Here is a 23,470-nt window from a genome sequence, read left to right as displayed (position 1 = left end):
TTTCTCACGGCGGCTACTGCTCCTTCAGCCATGACCATCTCGCCGCTTCCTCCTCATCTCCGACATCTTTCTCTTGATCCCTCACTTTATCTCAACAGCCGTCTCAACAGCCGCCGCTGCTGCTTCCAGTACGCGCCGCCTTCGACCGCCTTAGTGCCCCGTCGCGCCGCCTGCCTCGCCGCTGCCCAGCGCCGTCTTTCCACATGCCCTCATTCTCTTTATTCCGCTTCCGCCGCCGTCGGCCCTCCTGCACCGCCACCGCCGCAGTACCTGCACAACAGCAGCGTCGCCGCTTCCTCTTCATCTCCGGCATCTCTCTCGTCGCCTCACCCGCCAACTGTCGCCGGATACCTGCTATACTGCAATCACAAAATCAGTCCATAAAATGCAGATTCTAGCCCATCTATTTAATAAAAGTGTTTTAAATTTTCTTCAAGAAATTTGCATTTGATTGGACTCAATTTACCTCAATAGGAGCTGCCTTTATTTTATCCAATGGTTGCTATTTCTTAAAATAACTAAAAGGATAAACAAAAATAGCTTTAAATTTTCCTTCCAAAAAGGGTAAAAATGTTTTTCCATTTAGATTAGGATAGAGGATAGATAGATTATGTGAGCACCACTGTAATCCATATTATCGTATATTCGTATTTATGTTTGGTGTATATATGTATTTTAATTTATATTTTATAAATTTTATTAAATTTAAAAATTTTAGTAAAATTCTTAAATGGATTGTACATTGCTAGCTGAAATAATATGTTAGAAACGGAATACATACATATACCATATGCGTGGGTAGTAATTGTTTGGGAGTTTAGCGTTTGAACAAAATTCAAATTTAAAATAAGGCCGAGAATCAACCAAATCGTCCAATATTGGCCAGAAAAATTGCTGGCAATTCTAAAATAACAATAATACCCCTTGTAGTGTAGCTATGTAAAAATTAAGTAAATAAAATTTTAAAACATTATGTATGTAATATTGAAATTTAAGATTCTTTTTAGATAGTATAATAAATTAATTTATTAAACTAGCTAAAAATTAATCTGATGATTAACTGGTATTCCCTCGTCTCATATAACATGTTTATATAGGGTTTAGGAGTATGTTTTTCTGATTTGTCGTGATTAAATTCACATCTTTCTAGAATAAAATTTATCTTTTCTGTAGTTAAATTAACCCCAATATGTTTGTATTTTATCACATCTTTCTAGAATAAAATTTATCTTTTCTGTAGTTAAATTAACCCCAATATGTTTGTATTCCACTCTGCATAATTTATTACACCGCCATTTCCACAAATTCAAGAAAGTGAAATAATAGATTAGTTCCCCAAGAAAGCACCACAGATTTCTGATATTTATCATTTTCCATAAAATTCATTACTATTATAAAAACAAAAGTAGTAGAATTCACATTTCTTAATTCTTATTGCCCAAGAAAGCAAGTCAAATTTGTGATATTTATCATTTTGCTCTATAATTTACTAACTAAACAGTAGATATATCATTTCATTTCTTCTTCTCATCTTGTATTTGAGCTCTCTCAATTCTCCGCCGTTTTCCCCCTTTTATCATACCTTCAATGGAGCGAGCGGTGCTCCTCCGCTCATTCTCCTCCTCATCCCCCGCCTCCACCGTGCTCGCCTCCACCAGATTCTTCTCCCGCTCCGCTCACCGCCTCGCGCGCCTCCCCAGACGACACCGTCTGCTCCCCGCCTCCCGCCGCTCCTCCCTCCTCGGGCGGCACATCGGTCTCATCTCACCGGCCTGCCGTCCTTCTATTCACCTGAAAGGACAGTTCTGCCCGCTCTCCGTCCGCGCCGTTGCTACCTCGTCCGCCCAGCCTTCGTCTGGTAACTCAGCGATTAATCCGTGAAACCTAAAGGAACTTTGATGTTCTAGCTGATTTTTTTGTTCAATTTTTGCAGATACTTTGGGAGCGGACGATGAAGTGGCGGAGAAGCTCGGCTTTGAGAAAGTAACGGAGGAATTTATTGACGAGTGTAAATCTAAAGCTGTGCTGTATAAGCACAAGAAGACTGGCGCTGAGATCATGTCTGTTTCCAATGACGACGAGAACAAAGTATTCGGCATTGTTTTCCGCACTCCTCCGTAAGCCTTCAATTCATGCCGTTATGACTTTGATATCTCATCCCTGCCGAGTGATTGTTCAGTTTAACGTTGTTAATTTATACTCCATATATCATGCGTTATAGGAAGTTTCCTATTATTTTATGTTTCAGTCCTCTACAAAAGTACTTTGGATTGTGTGTGAGAGCTCTTACTTAGTTACATGTACCGAACTGGAATTGGAAGAAAAACAAGCAGTATAACTTTTGCCTATAATATTTGTTTTAAGTTCGGATAAATACATCTGTATGTCGATAGAACATAGAAGAGTACTGGAATCTGATATTGTACACTGATCTTTTATGGTTGCTACTGAATGGTTGTGGCTCATTAGAGGTTAGGATAGTAGTATAATAGTGATGAACTTGTTTAATTTTGTCATCCAGTGATAGGATTATTGTCATTACATATCATGCAAAAGAGTGGAAATCCTGCCTCAACAAACTTGTAAGTCACAATATGCAATTGAGTCTTCACTTGTGGATGTTTGATCTTTTTTCATTACTTCCCCTGGACTTCCTTATTAACGAGAATCAATAATGTTACAAGAACTGGTTTCTTTTATTAATAAGTAATACTCCCTCCGTCCCACATTAGGAGTCCCGTTGACTTTTCTGCACTCGTTTTTATAAAAATGATAATAAATAGTTAAAGTGGAGAAATGGTAAAGTAAGAGAGAAATAATGTAGAGAAGAGTCTTCTAAGAAGTAGAATGAACAGAAAAGATACGTGTAAAACTCAATGATAGACTTTCATGATGAAGACAACAAATGCAGAATTATGCTGCAGTTAGTTACATCCAATGATTATCTGTTCTATCACATCTTGAGGACTTCATTAACAATAAGGAGGACAAATGATAGACTTTCATGATGAAGACAACAAATGCAGAATTATGCTGCAGTTAGTTACATCCAATGATTATCTGTTCTATCACATCTTGAGGACTTCATTAACAATAAGGAGGACCAGATGTTGTTGGGTTTACTATAAAGAAATAGAACAATTTTTGAGGTTAATGAAGAAATGTTGGAGGATGTGTGGTATGGTGGCTTGGTGCTTTTTGAATCATCAAAAGTTTGAGGGTCTATTATTATTATCTTTTTGTCCAGAGTTAGCTAGATACTGGAGCTGCATAATTAATATGACGCTCTCATTAGTTTGGGACTGACTATTCCCCTTGTTAGTTTTACTTCTTCTAATAACATTCCATCTTCCTTCCACCCCATAATAAAGGGAAACTATTGAGGAATGCTTTAGCAAGCAGTCTTTTAAATTACTTCTTCTCACCAAACTAATTTTCCATTTATCTTTGGAATTAATAAGGATTACTGAATTAGGTATCTATTTGTCAATTTGTTGATACAGAAAAGATTCGACCGGAATTCCTCACATTCTAGAGCACAGTGTGCTATGTGGTTCGAGAAAGTATCCGTTGAAAGAGCCTTTTGTTGAGTTGTTAAAAGGGAGCTTGCATACATTTCTGAATGCTTTCACATATCCTGATAGGACTTGCTACCCCGTTGCTTCCACAAATACAAAGGTCTGGCTCCTTTATCCAACTAAAGACACATAATAAGTTCCTCAAACTCAAAGGCCTATATAACGAACATATGGTTCCAATTTGCGTGCAGGATTTCTATAACTTAGTAGATGTGTACCTAGATGCAGTCTTTTTCCCCAAATGTGTTGAAGATGTTAAAACATTTCAACAAGAAGGTTGGCATTATGAACTGAATGACCCTTCAGAGGATATCACTTATAAAGGTCGGTGTTTACTTCTAATAATTTAACTATCCACTGTTACTGTTTGAGTACAATGTTCCTTGAATGATCACTCATACATAGCTTGCAGATCCATGGCATCCTGATTTTTTTATTTGATAATGGTATATTCCAGGTGTTGTTTTCAATGAGATGAAAGGTGTCTATTCTCAGCCGGATAGCATACTAGGCCGAGCTTCCCAACAGGTAAGCTTCCCGAGATCATGGATTCAATAGTCTGTGAATTTATTTTAGTGAAAGTTTGTGGACCATATTGTTAATTCAGCTTATGTGTCATATACTCACAGTAACTGATTTGTTTGATACTGATATTAGATGTACTTATATATTCTGTTCTTGACTATATATTATATTGATGGGCTTTTTTAACTGTGATTGTTTTTCTACAGGCCCTTTTTCCTGATAATACATATGGTGTTGATAGTGGCGGTGATCCGCAAGCTATTCCTAATTTAACCTTTGAGGAATTCAAGGTCGGTTTCCCATCAATTGGCATATAATGATAGTTTTGATGCTTATGTATATACTTGTATTTTAGTACAACTGCAAGCCTTTTGTATGAGATATGATTTCCTGGCTACATTGTATTTCAAATATGGAATAATAAATGACTGGAAGTTATATGTTGAAAGTAACCAGTCTTTGCTCTCCTGTCATTCTGTTGTAGGATTTTTTATGAAACGTATGTATGCATCAGATCTTTATTTTCTTCTGTTAAATTCTGGAGTCTTTGCCATTATCCTTTCACATTTGGAATATTTGAAATCTCAAGAAATCTTTTTACATCATATTCTGTTTATGACTTTAGGTTGAAATTGATGTAGTGTACGTGGGCCTTAGTCCTTACCCAATGCTTGTTTATTGATATTAACTGTGCACTACTCTTATGGAAATTCTACTGGTACTCAGTCATTTAGTATTATGCATATTATTATAATACACCATCAACTTTCATTATATCTAGAATTTTTCTGGCTACAGAACAAATATGATTGCCTAATATTTTGCTCTAATCCAAAGGGTTTCTTTATTTTTTGACTATGTACAGGAGTTCCACCGTAAATACTATCATCCTAGCAATGCCAGGATATGGTTTTATGGAGATGATGATGCAAATGAAAGGCTACGCATTTTAAGCGGTATGTAATTATCACTGTGTGATTATTGGTGTTTTACTATTCAATCGTTTATGGAAACCTTACATAAAACTTATTACGCCTCATCTTTCCCCCCCATACTTTTGCAGAATATCTAGACATGTTTGAAGCGAACTCAGCTCCTGAGGAATCAAAAGTGAACTATCAGAAACTGTTTGCAGAACCGGTTAGAATTGTTGAGAAATATCCTGCTACTGATGGGGATGACATGAAAAAGAAGCACATGGTGTGCCTTAATTGGCTCCTCTCAGAAAAGCCTCTAGACTTAGAAACAGAGCTAGCCCTGGGATTTTTGGACCATTTAATGACTGGAACTCCTGCTTCTCCTTTGAGAAAAATCCTGCTAGAGAGTGGTCTAGGGGATGCAATTGTTGGTGGGGGTATTGAAGATGAGCTTCTTCAGCCTCAGTTTAGTCTTGGGCTGAAAGGTGTATCAGAAGATGATATTCATAAAGTAGAAGAATTAATCTTGAATACACTAAGAAAGCTGGCAGATGAAGGCTTCCCTTCTGAAGCTGTAGAAGCATCAATGAATACAATTGAGTTCTCTCTAAGAGAAAACAATACTGGATCATTTCCTCGTGGCCTAGCGCTCATGCTTCGCTCCATGGTAAGTAGGAATTTGTTTTCTATTATTATTCTTCATCCTTCAAGTTGGAAATAGTCTTATAAGTTTTTTTATCTGACAGGGGAAGTGGATTTATGACATGGATCCGTTTGTGCCATTAAAGTATCAAGAACCTTTACAGGCATTGAAAGTTAGAATAGCTGAGGAAGGCTCAAAAGCAATATTTGCTCCCTTAATAGAAAAATTCATTTTGAATAACCCACATCGTGTAACTATTGAAATGCAGGTAGATGTTGCTACTTTTGATGTTGGTAAATTGACACTTTTGAAATACTAACTCACGGTCATTGGCAGCCTGATCCAGAGATGGCTTCTCGTGATGAAGCAGCTGAAAAAGAAAATCTGGAAAAAGTGAAAGGTAGAATGACCGAAGAGGATCTTGCTGAACTAGCTCGTGCTACTCATGAACTTAAGTTGAAACAGGAGACTCCTGATCCACCAGAAGCTCTGAAATGTGTACCGAGCCTCTCTTTAAAAGATATTCCTAAAAAGCCTATACAAATTCCTATCGAGGTGATGAGATGCTGTAAATAGTAATTCTATAAAACTAACTGTCCAATTCTTCTTAAATCTTACTTTAAGATCAATTCTTATATAGGTGGGTGATATCAATGGGGTAAAGGTGTTGCAGCATGACCTTTTCACAAATGATGTTCTATATGCTGAACTTGTATTCAATATGAGAGCATTGAAGCAAGAGCTTCTTCCATTGGTACCATTATTCTGGTGAGACAGCAACCAGTAATCTTTCTTTTGGAATTTAATGGTTCTAGTCATGAGAGCTGAATGTCATAAACTGCAAGTTGTCTTGTTTTTTTAGTATATTCAAGATATGACTGAGGAAAAATCATATTCCATCATCAGATCAAATAAAAGAATGCATATCTGAGTCTCTAACACTAGATTTGAATTCTACAAATTCTAATGTCGGATTAATACCTCGTAAATGTTATTCCCTCCGGCCTTTAAACATAGCAACTATTTCTGTATCCACTACTGCTGCACTACATTGGTCTTCCAACCTCCTGTTACAAAATATAGCTGTGTATTCAACGTTTACAGTTTCATGATATTTAAATGTCCCAGTTGTAAAATTGATGATTTCAATTGATTAATAGTCTTGTGGCAACTCTGTTTGCATCAAATTAATTTGTTATGTCAACAGTCAATCTTTGCTGGAAATGGGTACCAAAGACTTGGACTTCGTACAGCTGAACCAGTTAATTGGAAGAAAAACTGGTGGGATATCAGTATATCCTTTCACGTCATCAGTCCGAGGGAAAGAGGACCCATGCAGCCATATAATTGTCCGAGGCAAAGCCATGTCTGATCGTGCTGAAGATTTGTTTGATTTGGTAAATACTCATAATCGTTCTTCATATATGATGAGTTATTCATAACTGATGAAGCATGTGAATTGATTATCCTCATGAACGTCACTAATCAAGTTGTTAGCAAGGTTGTTTATTGTTTGAATGAGAATCAGAAAGAAAAAATAGGCTGCTTGTTACTTGTCTGAGTTCGACTCCCAATATGTTTAGATCCTATTTCACATTATTAGGAGGAAACTTTTTATTCAAATTGTAAAGTTAGTATTGGGTTTCTGCACTGTCGTTTTTCTTGAACTGCTGGAGATGATTAATGAAGTTGTGAATTTGTTAATCATAGGTCAACCGTGTTATGCAAGATGTTGAGTTAACAGACCAAAAGCGTTTTAAGCAGTTTGTTTCCCAAAGCAAAGCAAGAATGGAGGTATTTGTAAAATCTAGTGAAATAAGAGTATTATTTTTTTAACCTTTATACATTGCTGACTGTTGATTACATTTTTCAGAACCGATTAAGAGGCAGTGGACATGGCATTGCAGCTGCAAGAATGGATGGAAAGCTCAATGTCGCTGGTTGGATCTCTGAGCAAATGGGTGGTGTCAGGTTGGTCATAGTAATTAGGAGTCTTAACTCTAACCTACGTGTTGCAGTTTCAGGAACTTGAAAATGTTTTTACTTTCAAAATATGATAGAGAATTTGCACTCACTATTTCAGGAATATGCTTTCAAAATATGATAGAGAAGTTTGTCTTGCTATTTTCTACTTTTTATTGGGTTATTTCTGTTGGCATGGCGCTTCTGCCAGATGTTCTATTTTGGTTTGAAGCTGTAAAATAAAAGCCTTCATGCTCCAATACTGCCATTTCCCCTAGTTTCTTTGGCCCCAATTATTGATTGCATATTTTGATTGCAGTTACCTGGAATTTTTACGATCTCTTGAAAGTAAAGTTGATGACGACTGGGCTGGAATAGCTTCTTCTCTTGAGGAGATACGAAGAACGCTGTTTACAAAAAATGACTGCCTAGTAAATCTTACAGCTGATGGACAAAATCTTAAGAACACACAGAAGTATGTTGGTAAATTTGTTGATATGCTTCCTAGCAGCTCTCCTGCTGGATCAACAGCTTGGAATGCTAGACTCCCTCCCACAAATGAAGCTATTGTGATACCGACTCAGGTTGGTAGAAAATAAATTTTTGGTTTTGCTTGTTTGTCTCTATTTGCTCAAAACACTAGTAATCTGCTGGGCAAATTAACTTAACCATGTACTAATATCTATACACAGGTAAACTATGTAGGAAAAGCAGCAAACCTTTTTGAGACTGGCTATCAACTTAAAGGTAGTGCATATGTCATCTCAAAATACATAAGCAATACATGGCTGTGGGACCGTGTGCGAGTCAGTGGTGGAGCTTATGGAGGGTTTTGTGATTTTGACACTCACTCAGGTGCAACTGATACAGCCAAACTGTTATAGTACTTATGCCTTGCTTACTTCCTATTTTCCTAACCATCGGAGTCTTTGTTCAGGTGTCTTCTCATTCTTATCGTATAGAGATCCTAATTTATTGAAGACACTTGATATCTATGATGGAACAAGCAACTTTCTGAGAGAACTTGAAATGGATGATGATGCTCTCACAAAGGCAATTATTGGGACTATTGGGGATGTTGATTCCTATCAGCTACCTGATGCCAAGGGATATAGTAGGTAAGAAAATTATTGGACTTGATTTTGGTTAAGCATCATTTTGTGTGAGAATATTACGCAAGCACAATCATCACTTCCCATAAACATTGGGAGAAATTATAACCTCGAAAAGGTAAGTTGTTTGGGTGCACATTTATTCTAGGATATGGAAACCAAGGTAACTTGGAACTTTTGCATTTACACAATATTCTATCTGTCACTTGAGGCATCCACTGAGTTTTCTTTTTCTTTTCTTTTTATAATTTTGAAATCAATGGCGTTTTCTTGAAAACTTAGTTTGACCACTAGTGTTCAGCATTTCTTCAACCCTGCTTTGTTGCAATTGCACATCTTGCAACGCTGTTGAAATTTTTTAATCTTTCTGGTGGGGGCTGGCCGCTGGGGTCGTGCATGTGTGTGTTTTCTTTCGATTACCTATCCATATTTATGTGAAATGTCAAATGCTACATATTATTAGAGGGAATGTAATTGATACTTTTTTTATTTTATGTTCAGTTTGATGAGGTACTTGTTAGGAGTCACCGAGGAAGAGAGGCAGATTAGAAGGGAAGAAATTTTGTCAACGAGGTACTTCTATTTCTCTGGCTATATATCATGTTAATATGTACAATATCTCTGAATTTCTTTGTCCACATTTCCATTGGAAATGACCCTCGTGAACCTTTTAATCTCTGTAAAACTGGCTGTGATGTCCAAAGTATATGAACCTTGAAATCATGAAGGGTGTCAAATCCCAAAACTGCTAACAAGAAGCTTCTACCTTTCACTAGTCAACTTGCCCATTTTTAATAGTCACTGCAAACAACCTTTTGTGATCATGGGACTGTTTTGTTTTTGATATTTCCCTAGAAAACTACGATTTGAAAGGTTTGGATACATATCTATCCATTTAAAAGCAGTAACCTTGATGTAGCCATAACTTTATATGACTGGGTGAGTAAGAGCCTAACTTTTCTAGCTACCTGTTTCGCAAGTCAATTGTCTTTTACCATGAACACTCCCTCTCACCGTCTCAATCACGTTATGAGCTGATACTTGGCTTGAAGCTCCTATTTGTAAATTTGTAATCATCTATGTCACTGTATTCCTCAGTACTCAGTAGTAGAGAAAACGAGGTAAATGCGTCAGGCATGTTTTGTTAACCATTTTTTCCCATCTCTGTAGGTTGAATGACTTCAAAGAGTTCGCTGATGTTATCGAGGCAGTTAAGGACAAAGGTGTCTCGGTTGCTGTTGCGTCCTCTGACGATGTTGATGCTGCTCACAAGACATGCCCCGACTTCTTCCAAGTGAAGAAAGCTCTCTAAGATCTTAAAGTGAGTGTCAAGAAATTCACGTGATGCACCCTTTTCTTGCACTCGCTTCCCCCACGATATTGGTCAGCCAAACAAATGAAAAGGAGTTATACTACCTGGCATTTCAGGAAAAATAAACAGATTCATATCATCCAGGCTTTGAGCGCTGTCAAATTGAAGCTGGAGTTCCATTACAAATACAGATAGCAAAAGATGTTGAATCTGTTTGAACAGTATTTCCCAGAGCCATTTGTGCCCACCTAGCATTGATCTATTACATTTACATTACATTCCCTCAATTTTCAAATTAAGGAATGCAATCATAAGATAAATATGGCCTCAGTTTTATTTTGTCTTTGTTCACATTTTTATAACTTCAAAGAATGTTAGGTTTTGATGCCCATTTCCGAAGGGCCAAAATTCAGAGTCTTGCGCTTGTGGTTTGCATCTCTTTACCAGCCTACCAGGTAATCTACTCATACATGAATTCAGTTTCTATTTCACTTTTAACCTTATTTTGTGTGTTCACGTTATCAATGCGTCGTGTGTGGCGTACATTTATAAAGCGAAACACAAAATGCAGTAACAATGTAACATAAAGAATCAGAATGATTTAGAAGTCTGGTTTGCGAGGCATATACAAGGCAGGTATATAGCTCACTCATAAAACTTAATATCGAATATCGAAAATAGGAGGTAAAAATTGAATAGGGAAAAGCTGCAGATGAGCGTGAGTGCCGTCCGATTTATAAATGATGCGACACACCATTGGCGAAATTGGCCGTCTTCATCAAATTCACAGTGCTTATGATTATTATCCAAAATCCTTGAGTACTAAATACTTCATTTATACGAGTATTGTTTATGGATCCTTTCAAGTTATCTTATTTTGTTTATTTTTTTAGTTATAGTATATTTCAGTTAAATTGATTTATGAAAAGCTGTTGGGTAGTTAATTTTTTTAATCTGATTTTTGGATTAACAATAATATTTTATAAATAATACGACGCGGCACCCTGGGATTAACCGAAGGTGAATGATGTAGTATTCGAGCTAAGCACGAGGCAGCCTGTTTTTCGGGTGTTCTTCGACATTTTAGCATGCGTGCTCGTGCTCAACGAAGGTCACCGTGCATGGGTTTGTTGTTATGTTGTTACAAAAACTGATTTGCTGATGACTGTCACAAGTCACATCCATTCAAATATATTTTGCGTGTCATATACGGATAGGGATAACAGCCCTTGAATTTAGGGGGGAAGGGGAAATTGGAGGTTTCTACTGGTGGCCAATTTTTATGTTTACCTTTTCTTGTGGGCCATTCGTTTTTTGCCTTTTCTAAGGGAATCCAATGTTTACAGCTACTCTCAAACTTCCCCATTTTTACGTTTGCTGAGATGTGGGCTTCTCACCTCTTTTTTATGCCAGTTTTAGTCACAGCCACGTGTTAGGTATTTAATTAAAGAGGCATGTTTCGTTGTATTGGGATGCACGGTGCATCTGTTTTAATTATATTTTAATCAATTGATTAAATAAATTATAATTGGGAATTGATGATCTGTAACAAGTTAGAATGTTCCATAAGTATTTTTATTTTTTTTTATTTTTAAAAAAAATTATACAACGTATGTTGTAGTTTACCTTCGTTTTTTTTAATGTTGGAAGACTTTTATTGGGAGTAGGATATTGCGCAATCTTGCTATTTAAATCAATACTTTCTAGAACAGGAGTTTTATTTAAAGTGTAGGGAAACAGGTAGTTCAATAATATCTTAATATTTGATTTAAAGTGAAGTCAACAATTCGTGGGTGAAACGAAGTCATTTTGTAGTATACACTAATACAAATTTGACAAAGAGCATTGTTTATGATGAATTGGTAAATCTTGGAGCATAAATCATTATTATATTACTCAGAATTTTAATTTTATATTTAGTAAATCTTTGACTATTTTGACGTAACCTTAAAAAAAAGATGAAATTAACAAACGTGACAAAGCCTTCTATACTTTTGGTTTTCGCTGGTTGGCCTTTTTCTCTCTTCTAACTTCTTTGTCAGCTAACGTTTCTTTCTTCCAAACGCTGTTAAAATTCTGCAGTAAATTTAGTAGAGTAACTAATTTTGTATTTTCCTGGCAAAAATGTTATTTGAAGATCTACTTTACGTCATTTTTCATTGTTTCTGATTGGAAATTGGGTGGTATCCATATAGATTTGAAGGCCATCAGCAACATAAACTCATTGTGCTCGTATCCGAAATCCTTAAATCAAGCCATAATATATTTTTTAAATTGTCACGTTAGCATTTTATCCAAATTTTAAGTCTAAAATCCGGCCAATAACAAACCCTTTCTTGTGAAACAAGAGTGAATTCAAATGCATCGGTATGCCGAATATAGCTTGTACTAGTACTTTATTTTTATATGTCATTCCATTGATTTATTTATAAAAAGAGAGAGTGGATTCAATTCTAAATCTAAAACTTTTTTACTTCAAAAAAATAGAACTGAACTGCCAAATTGTGTGTTCCTTGTCCTAATCTACCACACGATTCTTGAAAAAATCTCGAAACTTGGTTATTTTTGTGTTGAGACTGAATCATGAAAAATAAATTAATTTGTGCGATGTGATTAATACTAGAAGTTGTGCATTCTACATGATTACATATAAATAAAACTAGTTGAGACATTAGCCAGACAATCTACTATATAGGACTCTATGTCTTCTAAATAAATGCTTTTCTCTAGTTGATTTGGCATGTCTGTCTATTTGTGGAAGTATCTAACGTGGATATCAGTAAATTAATTGAAGCATAACTTATAAAAATAGTTTTGCAGTTGTGTTTCCTATAATTAGAGTCCATGTTTGCATTATTAGGGCATTCACAATAGAGTTGCAATGCACATCACGTCGCGTCTCTATTGCAAACGAAGAAAAAGCCATACGGCGGCCAGAAAAACAACTGCTCTCAAGGTTCAATGCTCTTGCAAGTGTCGCAGCAATTTGAGTTTTTATTTTTATTTTTATGTAAAATTACAAAATTCATAATGGTTCATACTTAAATTAAGCTGGTGAATTCATAGAAGAGTGTATTTTAAAAGATGACTTGATGATTTTCTTTTGTATAAGCCAAGCTTTATTTCATGTAACACTTGGTATATATATAGAGAGAGATAGATATTGTGTAACACTTAGTATACAGTATTGAATCTCTTCCATCCATTTCATGTACGCATTATTTGTTTTTTTTTTTTTTTTTTTTTTTGCATTTTTAAGTTGGTAAATGCTATTTTTATAGTTGCAGCTCAGTTCGAACGTAGCAATCTTCACCATTTCACTCATTTTCAATTATCAATTAGTTCCAATTTGGTAATTAATTCCAACAACTCTAATTTCGTTAATGCTCGATTACCCGACTCACAAACAAAATGAATTAATTGAAAACATGTAACATGCATTAATATAAATTCGGGGACACAGGGTCACCCAAACTCAATAAATCAAGAAATGAATTTCAAAATCAATAATTTCCAAATAAATCTGACTGAGGTGACACTCTCGTTTATGGCATCAGCTATAAATTAATTTGTTGGCATTTCATTTATTTGGACGTAAATAATTGCATGAATGATGATGAGGTATACATGGCCTAGTACATTTTTTCGTTACAAGATTACTCCTACATTAATACTATCCTTCTAACATTAATTAATACATATCTATGAAACTATGATAATGGCGACATTTCAACGATATCTTTGTTTCACATTATTTAATTCTTAGTGAAAGCAAATACATTTGGTGCAAAAGTCATTAATTCTTACCCTTTGTGGTCCTAAATTAAATGACCATTTTTTTGTCCAATAATTTTCATCTGTAATATGCATAATAGTAAATCTTGATTACCTATAAAATCTGTGTTTCTTGAATATTGCATTAATTTGAAATTCATCTACTATCACTGCTCCCAGTAGTCATGGTAGATGCCCTAATTTATTACATGTACTAAGTGTTTTCTCCAATTATGTCTTACAAGGGATGGTGAAATTTTATTTCATTCACACCCACTGCCATTTATTTTTATGGGCTTAATTATTTTATTTTCCCTATCTCTTTCATATTGGAAAAATTTTTCACCGTCATGATAAATTGAGCTTGTCATGTGCAAATTAAACATATCTATGATGAGTCTTTAAATATATTTTGGATAGAATATAAAACGTTGTGATCGGTTACATGTTATTTAAAGTGAAGTCTATTTTGTTCTTAAGATTTTGAGGTTGGAATTTAATTCTAGGACTAGTGTAGTTGTTTATATATTAATTATTGACGATATTAAATAGTTGCCGTTTTCTCTTGTTTCAGTTCGAGATGTTATTGTCACACCAAGAAATAGTATATTATTCTTCCCCGACTTAACTTAGGAAAATTTAGAAATAAAGAATAAAAGTCGTTGTGGTTGTTTTCCATATTTAATATAAATATATTTTCCCCCTCTAAGGCTGTAACACAACTTATTATAACTTTATGAATTAATATTTGTGGAAGTATTCTAGTTAAAATTTTGTATAATTAATCATGAAAAACGAACGTACTTTATTTAGATAAGGAGCTCAACAATAATATCATATGCACTATTTAGACTAATATATATCTACATCATATATAGTTATTAATTAATAAGTTTTTCCGACATCTACAATCTAAATTAATGAAACAACATATGTATATCATTGATTGATCCGAGAAAGAGATGTGGCGTATAAATGGATAAGGAATGTTGATTAAATACTCAATCAGTTTATAGTTTGTAGCTCACCAAACTAAATAAATATCATAATAATAACTATAATTCTTTGTTGTTGGTAGTATTTTAGTAAGAAAAAATAGAATTATAGAAGTAACACAGAAAAGGAAAGGAGCAGTGATTTTGTTCGAAAATTAGTGATTAATGTATGGTGTTGGGCAAAGGAACAGTGATTAATTAAATGCATGGGTTTTGTTTGAAAATTAATAATGCAGTCCTATATATGTATATTTTGGATTTGTATAGTACATAAAACATTATAGAATTTAATTATTTAATTTTGTTCCAAATTCCAATTGAAAAAATAAAAAATATATTTATTTATACTAGCACTCTAGTCTCTAGCTAGTTTATAACTTCACATATTTAACTCTATACGTCCATATACCCATCAAAACACCAACGTTACCCTCTATAAAATTATTTTTAATAGTAGAAAATTATCATTTCTTTGTAAGCGAAAAAGTTTCATTTTGTTGTGAGATGGCTCAAACTATTAATTAAGCCCAATTGTAACACGCCACATAATTTGAATTTGACTTTAATTTACTCATCCGAGTAAATAATATTGGAAGCCCAGTTAATAATAATAATATACTATAAATAAAATTAATAATAATCTATTCTCCCCAACCACCACCCAAAAAAGGATTTTGATTAATCAAAGGAAGAGATGGAACGTAATTTGCTGAATTGGGAATGTTAGATCGCCAAACAGAATGAATAAAAAATCTTATAAATAAATTAATCATAATCAATATTACAAACAATTAATTTGGAGACGAAATCGGAAAGGAATACGGAAAACTTTCGAAAGATGCAAAAATTGTCTCGAGAAGAAGAGGATCATATGATTTCAATATTAATTAACCAAAAATTTAATTTTAAGGCGTTACTATCTTATAATTAAAGCAATCCAGCTACTCTGTATTAACTGCAACCTTATGCATCTGGACAAATTTAATTTGACACATACATGTCTCACCTAGTAAATATACGTTATAATTATGCTACATGCGTTATCTTTATTTATTTGTAGTAGTACTACTTTTTTTTTGAGCGGGAAGATTCATCGTGTTTCAAAAAAATTTATTATTTTATAATGAACATGAAAACATAATCAATGGAAGGAGATCGACTATATGATAAATTCTACAGTCACACAACCTTGTTGTGTACAATAGACTGATTTACTATATGATAAATTATACTAGTAACAAGTGAAAAAAATACGAGACCGAAAAATTTCGTATTTGTATTTCTAGTTGAACTTGACCTACCTCTTAGAGCGTTGTATACACTAGATTAACTTAACAAATTAATAGTTGATTTACAATTTCAACATGCCAAATTGATTCCTTTATATGAATTTTTCATCTTAATTATATAGCCGTCCAACAAGAGATACCAAGATATTTCTCAAGAAATCAAATATAATAGTAATCTCTCGATCACATAAAAACTTCTGTTTAAGAAATTTTATTCTCTTTAGTGAAGTGAACTTCATTTTTCACTGACAATACTCCAGCGATATCAAATGATTCTGCCTTTTCATTGATTCCTAGGATCCGTACGAACTTTGGTATTGATTCACTTAATTGTCATTTCATATTTTACGATGACCAAATAGATGTTTCTTTTTTGAGGTCTCATTTGAGTCAACTTATTGGAAAATGTTTGTTTTTTTGAATGTCTTAGATGGTTCGCGTAATGACATTGAACATAAAAATCTAAAGTTTCTTGACAAATCTTCAGAATGGTCATTTTCCATCCAAGGAAGCATATTTTCTATATTTCAAATTCGAAATTTGAAAAGGAGAAAAGTTTTACTACTCCTATTATTTGTCTAAGATAACTATACATATATGTTCCTACACAATGATGTTTGAACCTTTTTGGCATATCATAAAAATAAATATCACTGAAAGTTTCTGAATAAAACTTTATTTCAGAGACTTTTTTCATTGTTTTCAAACTTTTTTCTTCCTTTTTTCCTTAAAGGTTATTTTAGTGAATAACTCTCTATATTTATTTAATTTGATGATAATGTTAATAAACAATAATTTTACTTTATTTCGCCCCTACTTTACTATTTTTTTATTATTTATTTTACTTCTTTAGTTATTTATTTTATTCTTTTTCCTCTTATTTTTTTTTCTCTTTCTTAACTTATTCTTACTACCACTTACTGCAATAAATATTTATTTTTCAATTTTTATGCTAAAAATAAATAACTCACTTTAATGAGACACGGAAAGAGAGTAATATATTATTAAACTGCATTTATTAATTATTTTATTTACCGTTTAACTTTTCTAACAGATAGTTAAAGACTATACAATTATTACTACTTTTCTAACAGATAGTTAAAGATTTTACAATTATTACTAATTACAGTGAATAACTATACATATAACAATCTAGTTAATGGTAGAAAGTGTTTTATTTTGAGTTATAGTATATAGAATTGATTGATAAAAAATAAGTGATTCGTAGTACCCGAACTCATAAAATTTAGACTAGTTTACCGTGTTATGTTTACAAAATTAGGACATTAAATACAAACCTAAGCTCTTTCACATTTACCATTATATATTTCTTTTCTTTAACATTTCATGTTTCAAAAAAAAACTTTAGGTTGACAAGCCCGACGCAGCTTATTTTATCCCTCTCTATATGTATATTAGGGCATCCACAATGGGGCGGACTAAGCCCCGTCCTATGCATCGCCACGTCAGCATTTTATCCTCCGTCCCTTCCACTTGCAATGGGGTGGACTATAGCCCGCCCTAAGCCCCGCCCTAAGCATTTTACTTCTATTTTGTATTTATATAATTTATGCAAATATATCAAGCAAAATAAATAAATAAAAACAACAAAATTAAGACAAATCCTACATTTACTTAATTAAAAAAAAAAGTTACAAAACAAGAAATAAAAAAAAATGTGCACTACATATAAAAAAATCCCGGCTAGTCTAGAGTAGTCCCAACCTGCGGCTGAGGCCATCGATCATCCCCTGGATGCCTTCGATTTGAGCCGGGTTGGTCGCCTGCATCAGGGCGTTGTGCGCGTCCAACAACGTCATGTAGTCGGAGGAAGCCACCAAATCTGTGTAGGCATGTGACGCAGCCGAAGTTGCGCTCGGGGTTGCGCTCGGGGTCAGGCTTGGGGCCTGGTCAGGCGGCGCCGCGGCGGAGGAGGTCGCCTTGCCCTTGTCCTTGGCAGCCTTGATGCCAGGGGGACGCCGGGACATTGGTGTGCCGGAACTCTCATCCTCGAACACGGGATTGTTTATGTCCATTGGAGATGCGCCGCTTTCGCTGCTTGTATAATCAGTGAAGGTGCGCTTCGACGCCCTCTTCTTCGCCGCCGTCGATTGGGGAATCACACCACCAACGAACTTCTGTTTCTCCTTCAAGAGCGTCCAGGACTGGTAGTGCTTGAACTCGCCGTACAATGACATGTACGGTTGGATTGCTTTGTCGCGCGCATCCATGAGACTCTCGCCGATGTCCTGCTCCCTCTCGCACTTGTCGTACTCCCCCGCGAACAGATTGACCTGCTTCTGTATTTGATCCCAATGCTTGCAGAGCGGCTCCCTTTGGCGCTTGTAGGCGGTTGGCGGCTTGGCCTCGTTGTATTTTTCGGCGATGTGCTCCCAATACGCAGTAACCTTGTGGTTGTTGGCGAACACCGGATTCTCTGAAACATCAATCCAACATCTCGTCAAGACGATGGATTCTTCCGGGGCGTAGTTCGTCCTTCCCGGGGCGAACTCTTCACACACCGCCGTTTGCGGCAACTTCTGGGCTCGTGCCTTGGTCCGCTTCTTCTTGGTGGCGGAGCCCGATGCGGCGGCGACGACGGAGGGATCGGCGGCGGATCGGCCGCGAGGTGCGGCTGCGGCGGGTGTGCGGTTGGGAGAAGGCTCCATGTCTGACAGCCCGTACGAGTCCGTGCTGAACTCGGGATCGTACTGTGCGTTGGTGTCGAATGGCCGGTATTCATCGGGTTCTGTACCCGACCATCGTGCACTTTCGAACATCGGACTATTCGGACTTGGGTAATCTCCGAAATTCATCGTCCGCCCCATTATGGATGCTCTTATATATATGTGTGTGTGTGTGTGGGAAAATCACTTGTAGAGACTATTGTGAATAGGTTCAATACTTGTTATCTGTTTCAATTGTCAATGCAAACTTATTTTTAAAGAAATAAAAAATACATGGACGCACTAACCAACTAAGTGATTTTTCATTTTCCAAAAAAAAAGACTTTTATGTTTACAAGTCTATGATTCTTAGTAGTATAAATATGGATATACGTACGGATACCGATTTAATTCATACAGTATTATATATATTATTAAGATGACAACCCTCTTTATTGTGACACCATATTATTATTTTAGGTCATTAGATTGAAAAATCGTGTGCTTATCATGCTGCCGCGTGTAAAAATACAGAGGGATAAAATAGGAAATTTCTAATTTTACGTTACCAGATTGCAATGCTGTTCATTGAATATTGCAGTCTTACCACAAAAATATTGCAGTTTACCACGACTGCAATATCTAATACAGTAGACTGCAATATCTATTACAGTAGACAGCAAACCCATGTTTTTTACGAAACTTAATCCTAGGCGTCCATAAATGAGATCTAACGGACTATATTGGTGGTATGGTGTTATCCTATCTATGGTGGCACCATAGTGCACCCCTTAACACATTTATACAAATATATTGTGACAAAATAATACTCCCTCCGTTCCATAGTAATAGAGTCATTTTGTCATTTTGGTATTTTCCATAATAATAGAGTCATTTCCCTTTTTAGTAAAAGTCAACACATTTCTTCTCACTTACTTTACTCACTCTTACTTTTTTCTCTCTTCATCTCTTTACCTTTTTCATTTTTTACTCTATTCTCCCTTTACATAACTCACCTAACATAATTTTTCTTAATCTCCGTGTCGAAAAGAAACACCTCCATTACTATGGAACGGAAGGAGTATATAACTTGATCTACTTAACTATACAAAAACAACAAATCTATGTGACCAAATTTTATACAACCAAAAACTAGTTTATTTAGAAAAAATATAGGCTTATTTATGCATTTAATTAAAGTATATGGATGCATATATAGTACATAGAAAGTGCATAATATTGTGGTCATATATTTATGATTTGTGTATAATTTTTTTTTTGTTTTTTTGGAACCATAAATGTAATTAGTGCATATTCTTATTCAAATTTTAAAAAAAATAGGAAGGAAATTCAAATATAAAAATAAAAAATGTGGTTAAAGACAAATAAGTATTTTTAACTTGTCCACTTACTATATTTATTATTTCAATATATAATTAATACATCAAATTATTAATATAGTCTTATTTTACTTGTATAAAATTAAAATTTGATTGTTTATTATCACTCTGATAAAAATGATGTACTTAACGTCCACTAATTTTGATTTAGATCAAGTCCATCGACTTGTATTGTCATGTCGGATTTGATATTTTTATGTAATTCTCCGACAGTTAGTTATGATGTCTATTTTATTTTACCTTTTCAACTAAAAAACTGCACTTAATATTGATAATCTGTCGTACCACCAAAATATGCTTACTACCTTCGCTATATTTATATGAGATATCAATCTTAAAATTATAAATTATTCATTTTTTAAAGTTCGCAGTTAATACCGGAATTCACATAATATTTATTATTTTTAAGATTAATATCTCTGTATATACATTGTTTTGACTAGGATGGTGTTCGATTTAGATTAGTTAGAAGCTTCATATAACAAGACACAAGTTATAAGTTGTTTAGAAAATTATAAGCTCTTTACAAAGTGATTGACACAATTAGATCCAATAGCAAATAATCGCCTAAAGAATTCCTTAACCTCAAATTCTCTTTCAATAATCTCATAAAAAATAATCAATGTACAAAAATAAATGTACTATGCTTACTATTTTCAACATTTCGATTCCTTCCTTTATTCTTCTCAAAATATGAATTTTATTTGAGTAACTTGCAAATTTCTAACTTATAAAGTTAATCATCCATACACTTTGACAAACTATATCTTATAATTTCTTCGAACTTAGTCAAACCTCCTATAACCAATCACTACTAGTATTATTAAATTTGAGTTTATCTTCGTATCTCTTCCGTCATTAATTGAGTTTATAATATAACTTAATTAAGATTTCGACCCCACCAACGGTAAAAAATTGACTTGACCGGCTGAATCATGAATCGATAAATCACATATTCGAATACGGGTTTCAGTCGCGATCTGACCGGCTGAATCATGAATCGATAATTTTGCAAATTGGAATATGGGCCCGGGTTTTTAGAAGATCACAAGTAAGCGTGTTTAGGCAATTTGGGAATAACAACCGGCATGGAAACTATTGTGGCAGTGAATTTTCAGTTATGCGGCAACAAAATCCCAGTCATAACCAAGATTCCCGGTGAGGAAACAGGTTATAACCGGTTGTCCTCCCCTTCCACGTGTCGCTCCGCTACTGGTCTCTTTAATCCATAATCATTCTTATACGATCCCAATCTCTCTCTTAACGGCATCGCCATGTGCCTGTCACCGTTAACAGAGTCAGGACCACATGCTACGGTAACCGCTTCCTTTCATCTCAGCCGTCCGATCAAATCGCACCTTTTCCTGTTTCTTCTCTCTCCTCGCCTCTGATTTTTATAGCACCGGATGTGGTGCGCTCAAAAGAAATTGAGCTTTTTTATGCCTTTGCAGCTGTGTGTGTTGATTGATCACACACACATATATATATATACACACACACACACACACCCACACACATAAAATAATTTACACACACAATCACACATTCTTCTCGGATTATAGCAGAATGTATGCGTAGAGGTGGAGAGAGATGGGGGAATTCAGCGTGAGAATAAAGTGTAGAGCGATGGAGGAAGATATGCGGTTGAATTTCAACAAAAAGAGGAAGGTTTACTCTGAGCTTGAGAATGAGAGCTGCGGCGAGGCGGAATTGGCGGAGGATTCGCCGTCGCCGGCGGCGTCGAGGACTTCCAGCTGCTCTAAGCGTGAGGACTCAAACGACGTCGTGAAGATGAGTCCGACTTCGCCAGATCTGGAGGTGAGAATTTGAAATTTGAATGCAGAATCGGATTCAGTGCTACTTTGTGGAATTGTGTGCGTTGTGTGTACGTTTTCGCAGCTGAAATTACGTCCTTTCTCGAAGAATTTCTCTGAATTTGTTCCTTCCCTTTCTCTCTTCTCTCTCTCTAGAATGCTGATTCGCACTCCGAGGGTTTCGTAACGGAAATTTCCGCCTCCACCGGTCGCGTTTTCAGGTGAATTTAATGGAAATAATTGCAGTCATTATGCTTTTGTTCTTTTTCTGTTTTCAGTTTTCCGAAACGTCGTGATGAAATCAATTACTCTCTCAATTTTCACAATTGTTCGATTTCAGTAGAGAGGCGACTCCAACCAGCGAGCTTTGCGGAGACTCGGAGCATGTTTCGCCGCCGCCTACGTCAAGGAAAAAATCAACGAATCTCCGCCGTAAAACACCAAATTCCGCGGCGGACAGCATGCCATCGGCGGCGGAGCTGGAGGCATTTTTCGCAGCGGCGGAAAAGTACGAGCAGAAACGATTCTCTGAAAAGTGCGTAAAACTTTTTAAAATCTCGCATATGCATACAATGATTACGAATTTGTTCGCAGTAGTGTGTTTACGATAAGCGCTGAAAATGCTCATTTTAGCGTGGGCCAATTGATTATTCCCGCAACGGAAAAGGAAAGGGGAAATGATTTTGATTGAATTGGGTTTGTATTATTTTCAGGTACAACTATGATATTGTAAAGGACGTGCCATTGGAGGGCAAGTATCAGTGGGTTCGTTTACTGCCTTAAATGAAACCACAACCAAAACAAGAAACAAGGCATCTTATGATTTCCTCTTCTCTATTTTTGTGGGGTTAGATTGAATTAATTTGAGAGGGGATTCGACATTTTCTAACACCGAAATCATTCTGGCTGGATATGTATAGCAATTTCCCAAAATCATGTAAAGAAGCTAGAGTTCTCTTAATGAAAAATCGAGTACGATAATAGCCTTTCCATTTTTCTATTTTTCCCAAGTGGCGAAATTTGGGATGATTTCTTTTGTCAGAGTTTGATGATACTGATGTGGTGGGTAGGACGGTATTAATTAATTTGGTTTTGTTATCTTGCATTTCATTTGAAAAGGGAGTTTCTGTTTTGTGTATATTTTGGATGCATTCTTGATTGCTGTCACTTTGTGTGTGAACTTTCTTGTACCCATCATTTGGCAGAATTGCAATTCTAAATAATTAGTTAGATGTAAAAGTAAAAAAAGGGAAATTGGCTGCATGGCTTTGTACATGGCCAAGAAAATGCACCCACCCACCCACATGTGTGTGTCTTGAGAGTGGAGCTCTAATGCTACATGTATGTGTATATATGAAACGTGTGAGTGGGTTCAGTGTGTGTAAAGTGGGCCATCTGAATTGCTTTTGAAGTTTGATTGAAAGGTTTGTCCTTTAGCATATGGAGAGTGGGAAAATGATGAAAGGAAAAAAAAAAGAAGCTG

At 35.4% G+C, this 23,470-nt stretch overlaps 2 protein-coding genes across 3 annotated transcripts; both read left to right on the top strand.

Annotated features, from left to right (window-relative positions):
- Nucleotides 1-1,503: 1,503 nt before the first annotated feature.
- LOC125218289 (presequence protease 1, chloroplastic/mitochondrial) lies at nucleotides 1,504-10,388 on the top strand. Its single transcript, XM_048119927.1, has 19 exons — nucleotides 1,504-1,858; nucleotides 1,934-2,117; nucleotides 3,504-3,678; nucleotides 3,770-3,902; nucleotides 4,036-4,106; nucleotides 4,310-4,393; nucleotides 4,969-5,059; nucleotides 5,167-5,687; nucleotides 5,767-5,931; nucleotides 6,000-6,218; nucleotides 6,304-6,431; nucleotides 6,871-7,060; nucleotides 7,374-7,457; nucleotides 7,537-7,634; nucleotides 7,945-8,209; nucleotides 8,318-8,480; nucleotides 8,563-8,743; nucleotides 9,239-9,310; nucleotides 9,908-10,388. Exons 1-19 carry the CDS (start codon nucleotides 1,588-1,590, stop codon nucleotides 10,047-10,049), a joined length of 3,237 nt encoding a protein of 1,078 aa, XP_047975884.1. The 5' UTR covers nucleotides 1,504-1,587; the 3' UTR covers nucleotides 10,050-10,388.
- An 11,209-nt stretch (nucleotides 10,389-21,597) lies between these two features.
- On the top strand, nucleotides 21,598-23,085 carry LOC125219259 (cyclin-dependent kinase inhibitor 7-like). 2 transcript variants are annotated; one of them, XM_048121185.1, is made up of 4 exons: nucleotides 21,598-21,991; nucleotides 22,144-22,208; nucleotides 22,331-22,522; nucleotides 22,701-23,085. In XM_048121185.1, exons 1-4 carry the CDS (start codon nucleotides 21,764-21,766, stop codon nucleotides 22,768-22,770), a joined length of 555 nt encoding a protein of 184 aa, XP_047977142.1. In that variant the 5' UTR covers nucleotides 21,598-21,763; the 3' UTR covers nucleotides 22,771-23,085. The 2 variants fall into 2 exon arrangements, with proteins under 2 accessions (XP_047977142.1, XP_047977141.1); XM_048121184.1 differs by having other exon boundaries at nucleotides 21,600-21,991; nucleotides 22,328-22,522.
- The last annotated feature ends 385 nt before the right edge of the window (nucleotides 23,086-23,470 follow it).

Source organism: Salvia hispanica, chromosome 4 (assembly GCF_023119035.1).
Source record: "Salvia hispanica cultivar TCC Black 2014 chromosome 4, UniMelb_Shisp_WGS_1.0, whole genome shotgun sequence".
Taxonomy (NCBI): Eukaryota; Viridiplantae; Streptophyta; class Magnoliopsida; order Lamiales; family Lamiaceae; genus Salvia; species Salvia hispanica.
This window is presented reverse-complemented; position numbering and strand designations above follow the sequence as displayed.

Excerpts from the sequence above, each read along its gene's own strand:
- LOC125219259 (XM_048121184.1), top strand. The coding sequence starts at position 21,764 with ATGGGGGAATTCAGCGTGAGAATAAAGTGTAGAGCGATGGAGGAAGAT. Across the intron at positions 21,992-22,143 it reads CGACTTCGCCAGATCTGGAG|AATGCTGATTCGCACTCCGA; the intron begins GTGAGAATTTGA and ends CTCTCTCTCTAG. Across the intron at positions 22,523-22,700 it reads CAGAAACGATTCTCTGAAAA|GTACAACTATGATATTGTAA; the intron begins GTGCGTAAAACT and ends TATTATTTTCAG.
- LOC125218289 (XM_048119927.1), top strand. The coding sequence starts at position 1,588 with ATGGAGCGAGCGGTGCTCCTCCGCTCATTCTCCTCCTCATCCCCCGCC. Across the intron at positions 3,679-3,769 it reads TTGCTTCCACAAATACAAAG|GATTTCTATAACTTAGTAGA; the intron begins GTCTGGCTCCTT and ends ATTTGCGTGCAG. Across the intron at positions 4,107-4,309 it reads TAGGCCGAGCTTCCCAACAG|GCCCTTTTTCCTGATAATAC; the intron begins GTAAGCTTCCCG and ends GTTTTTCTACAG.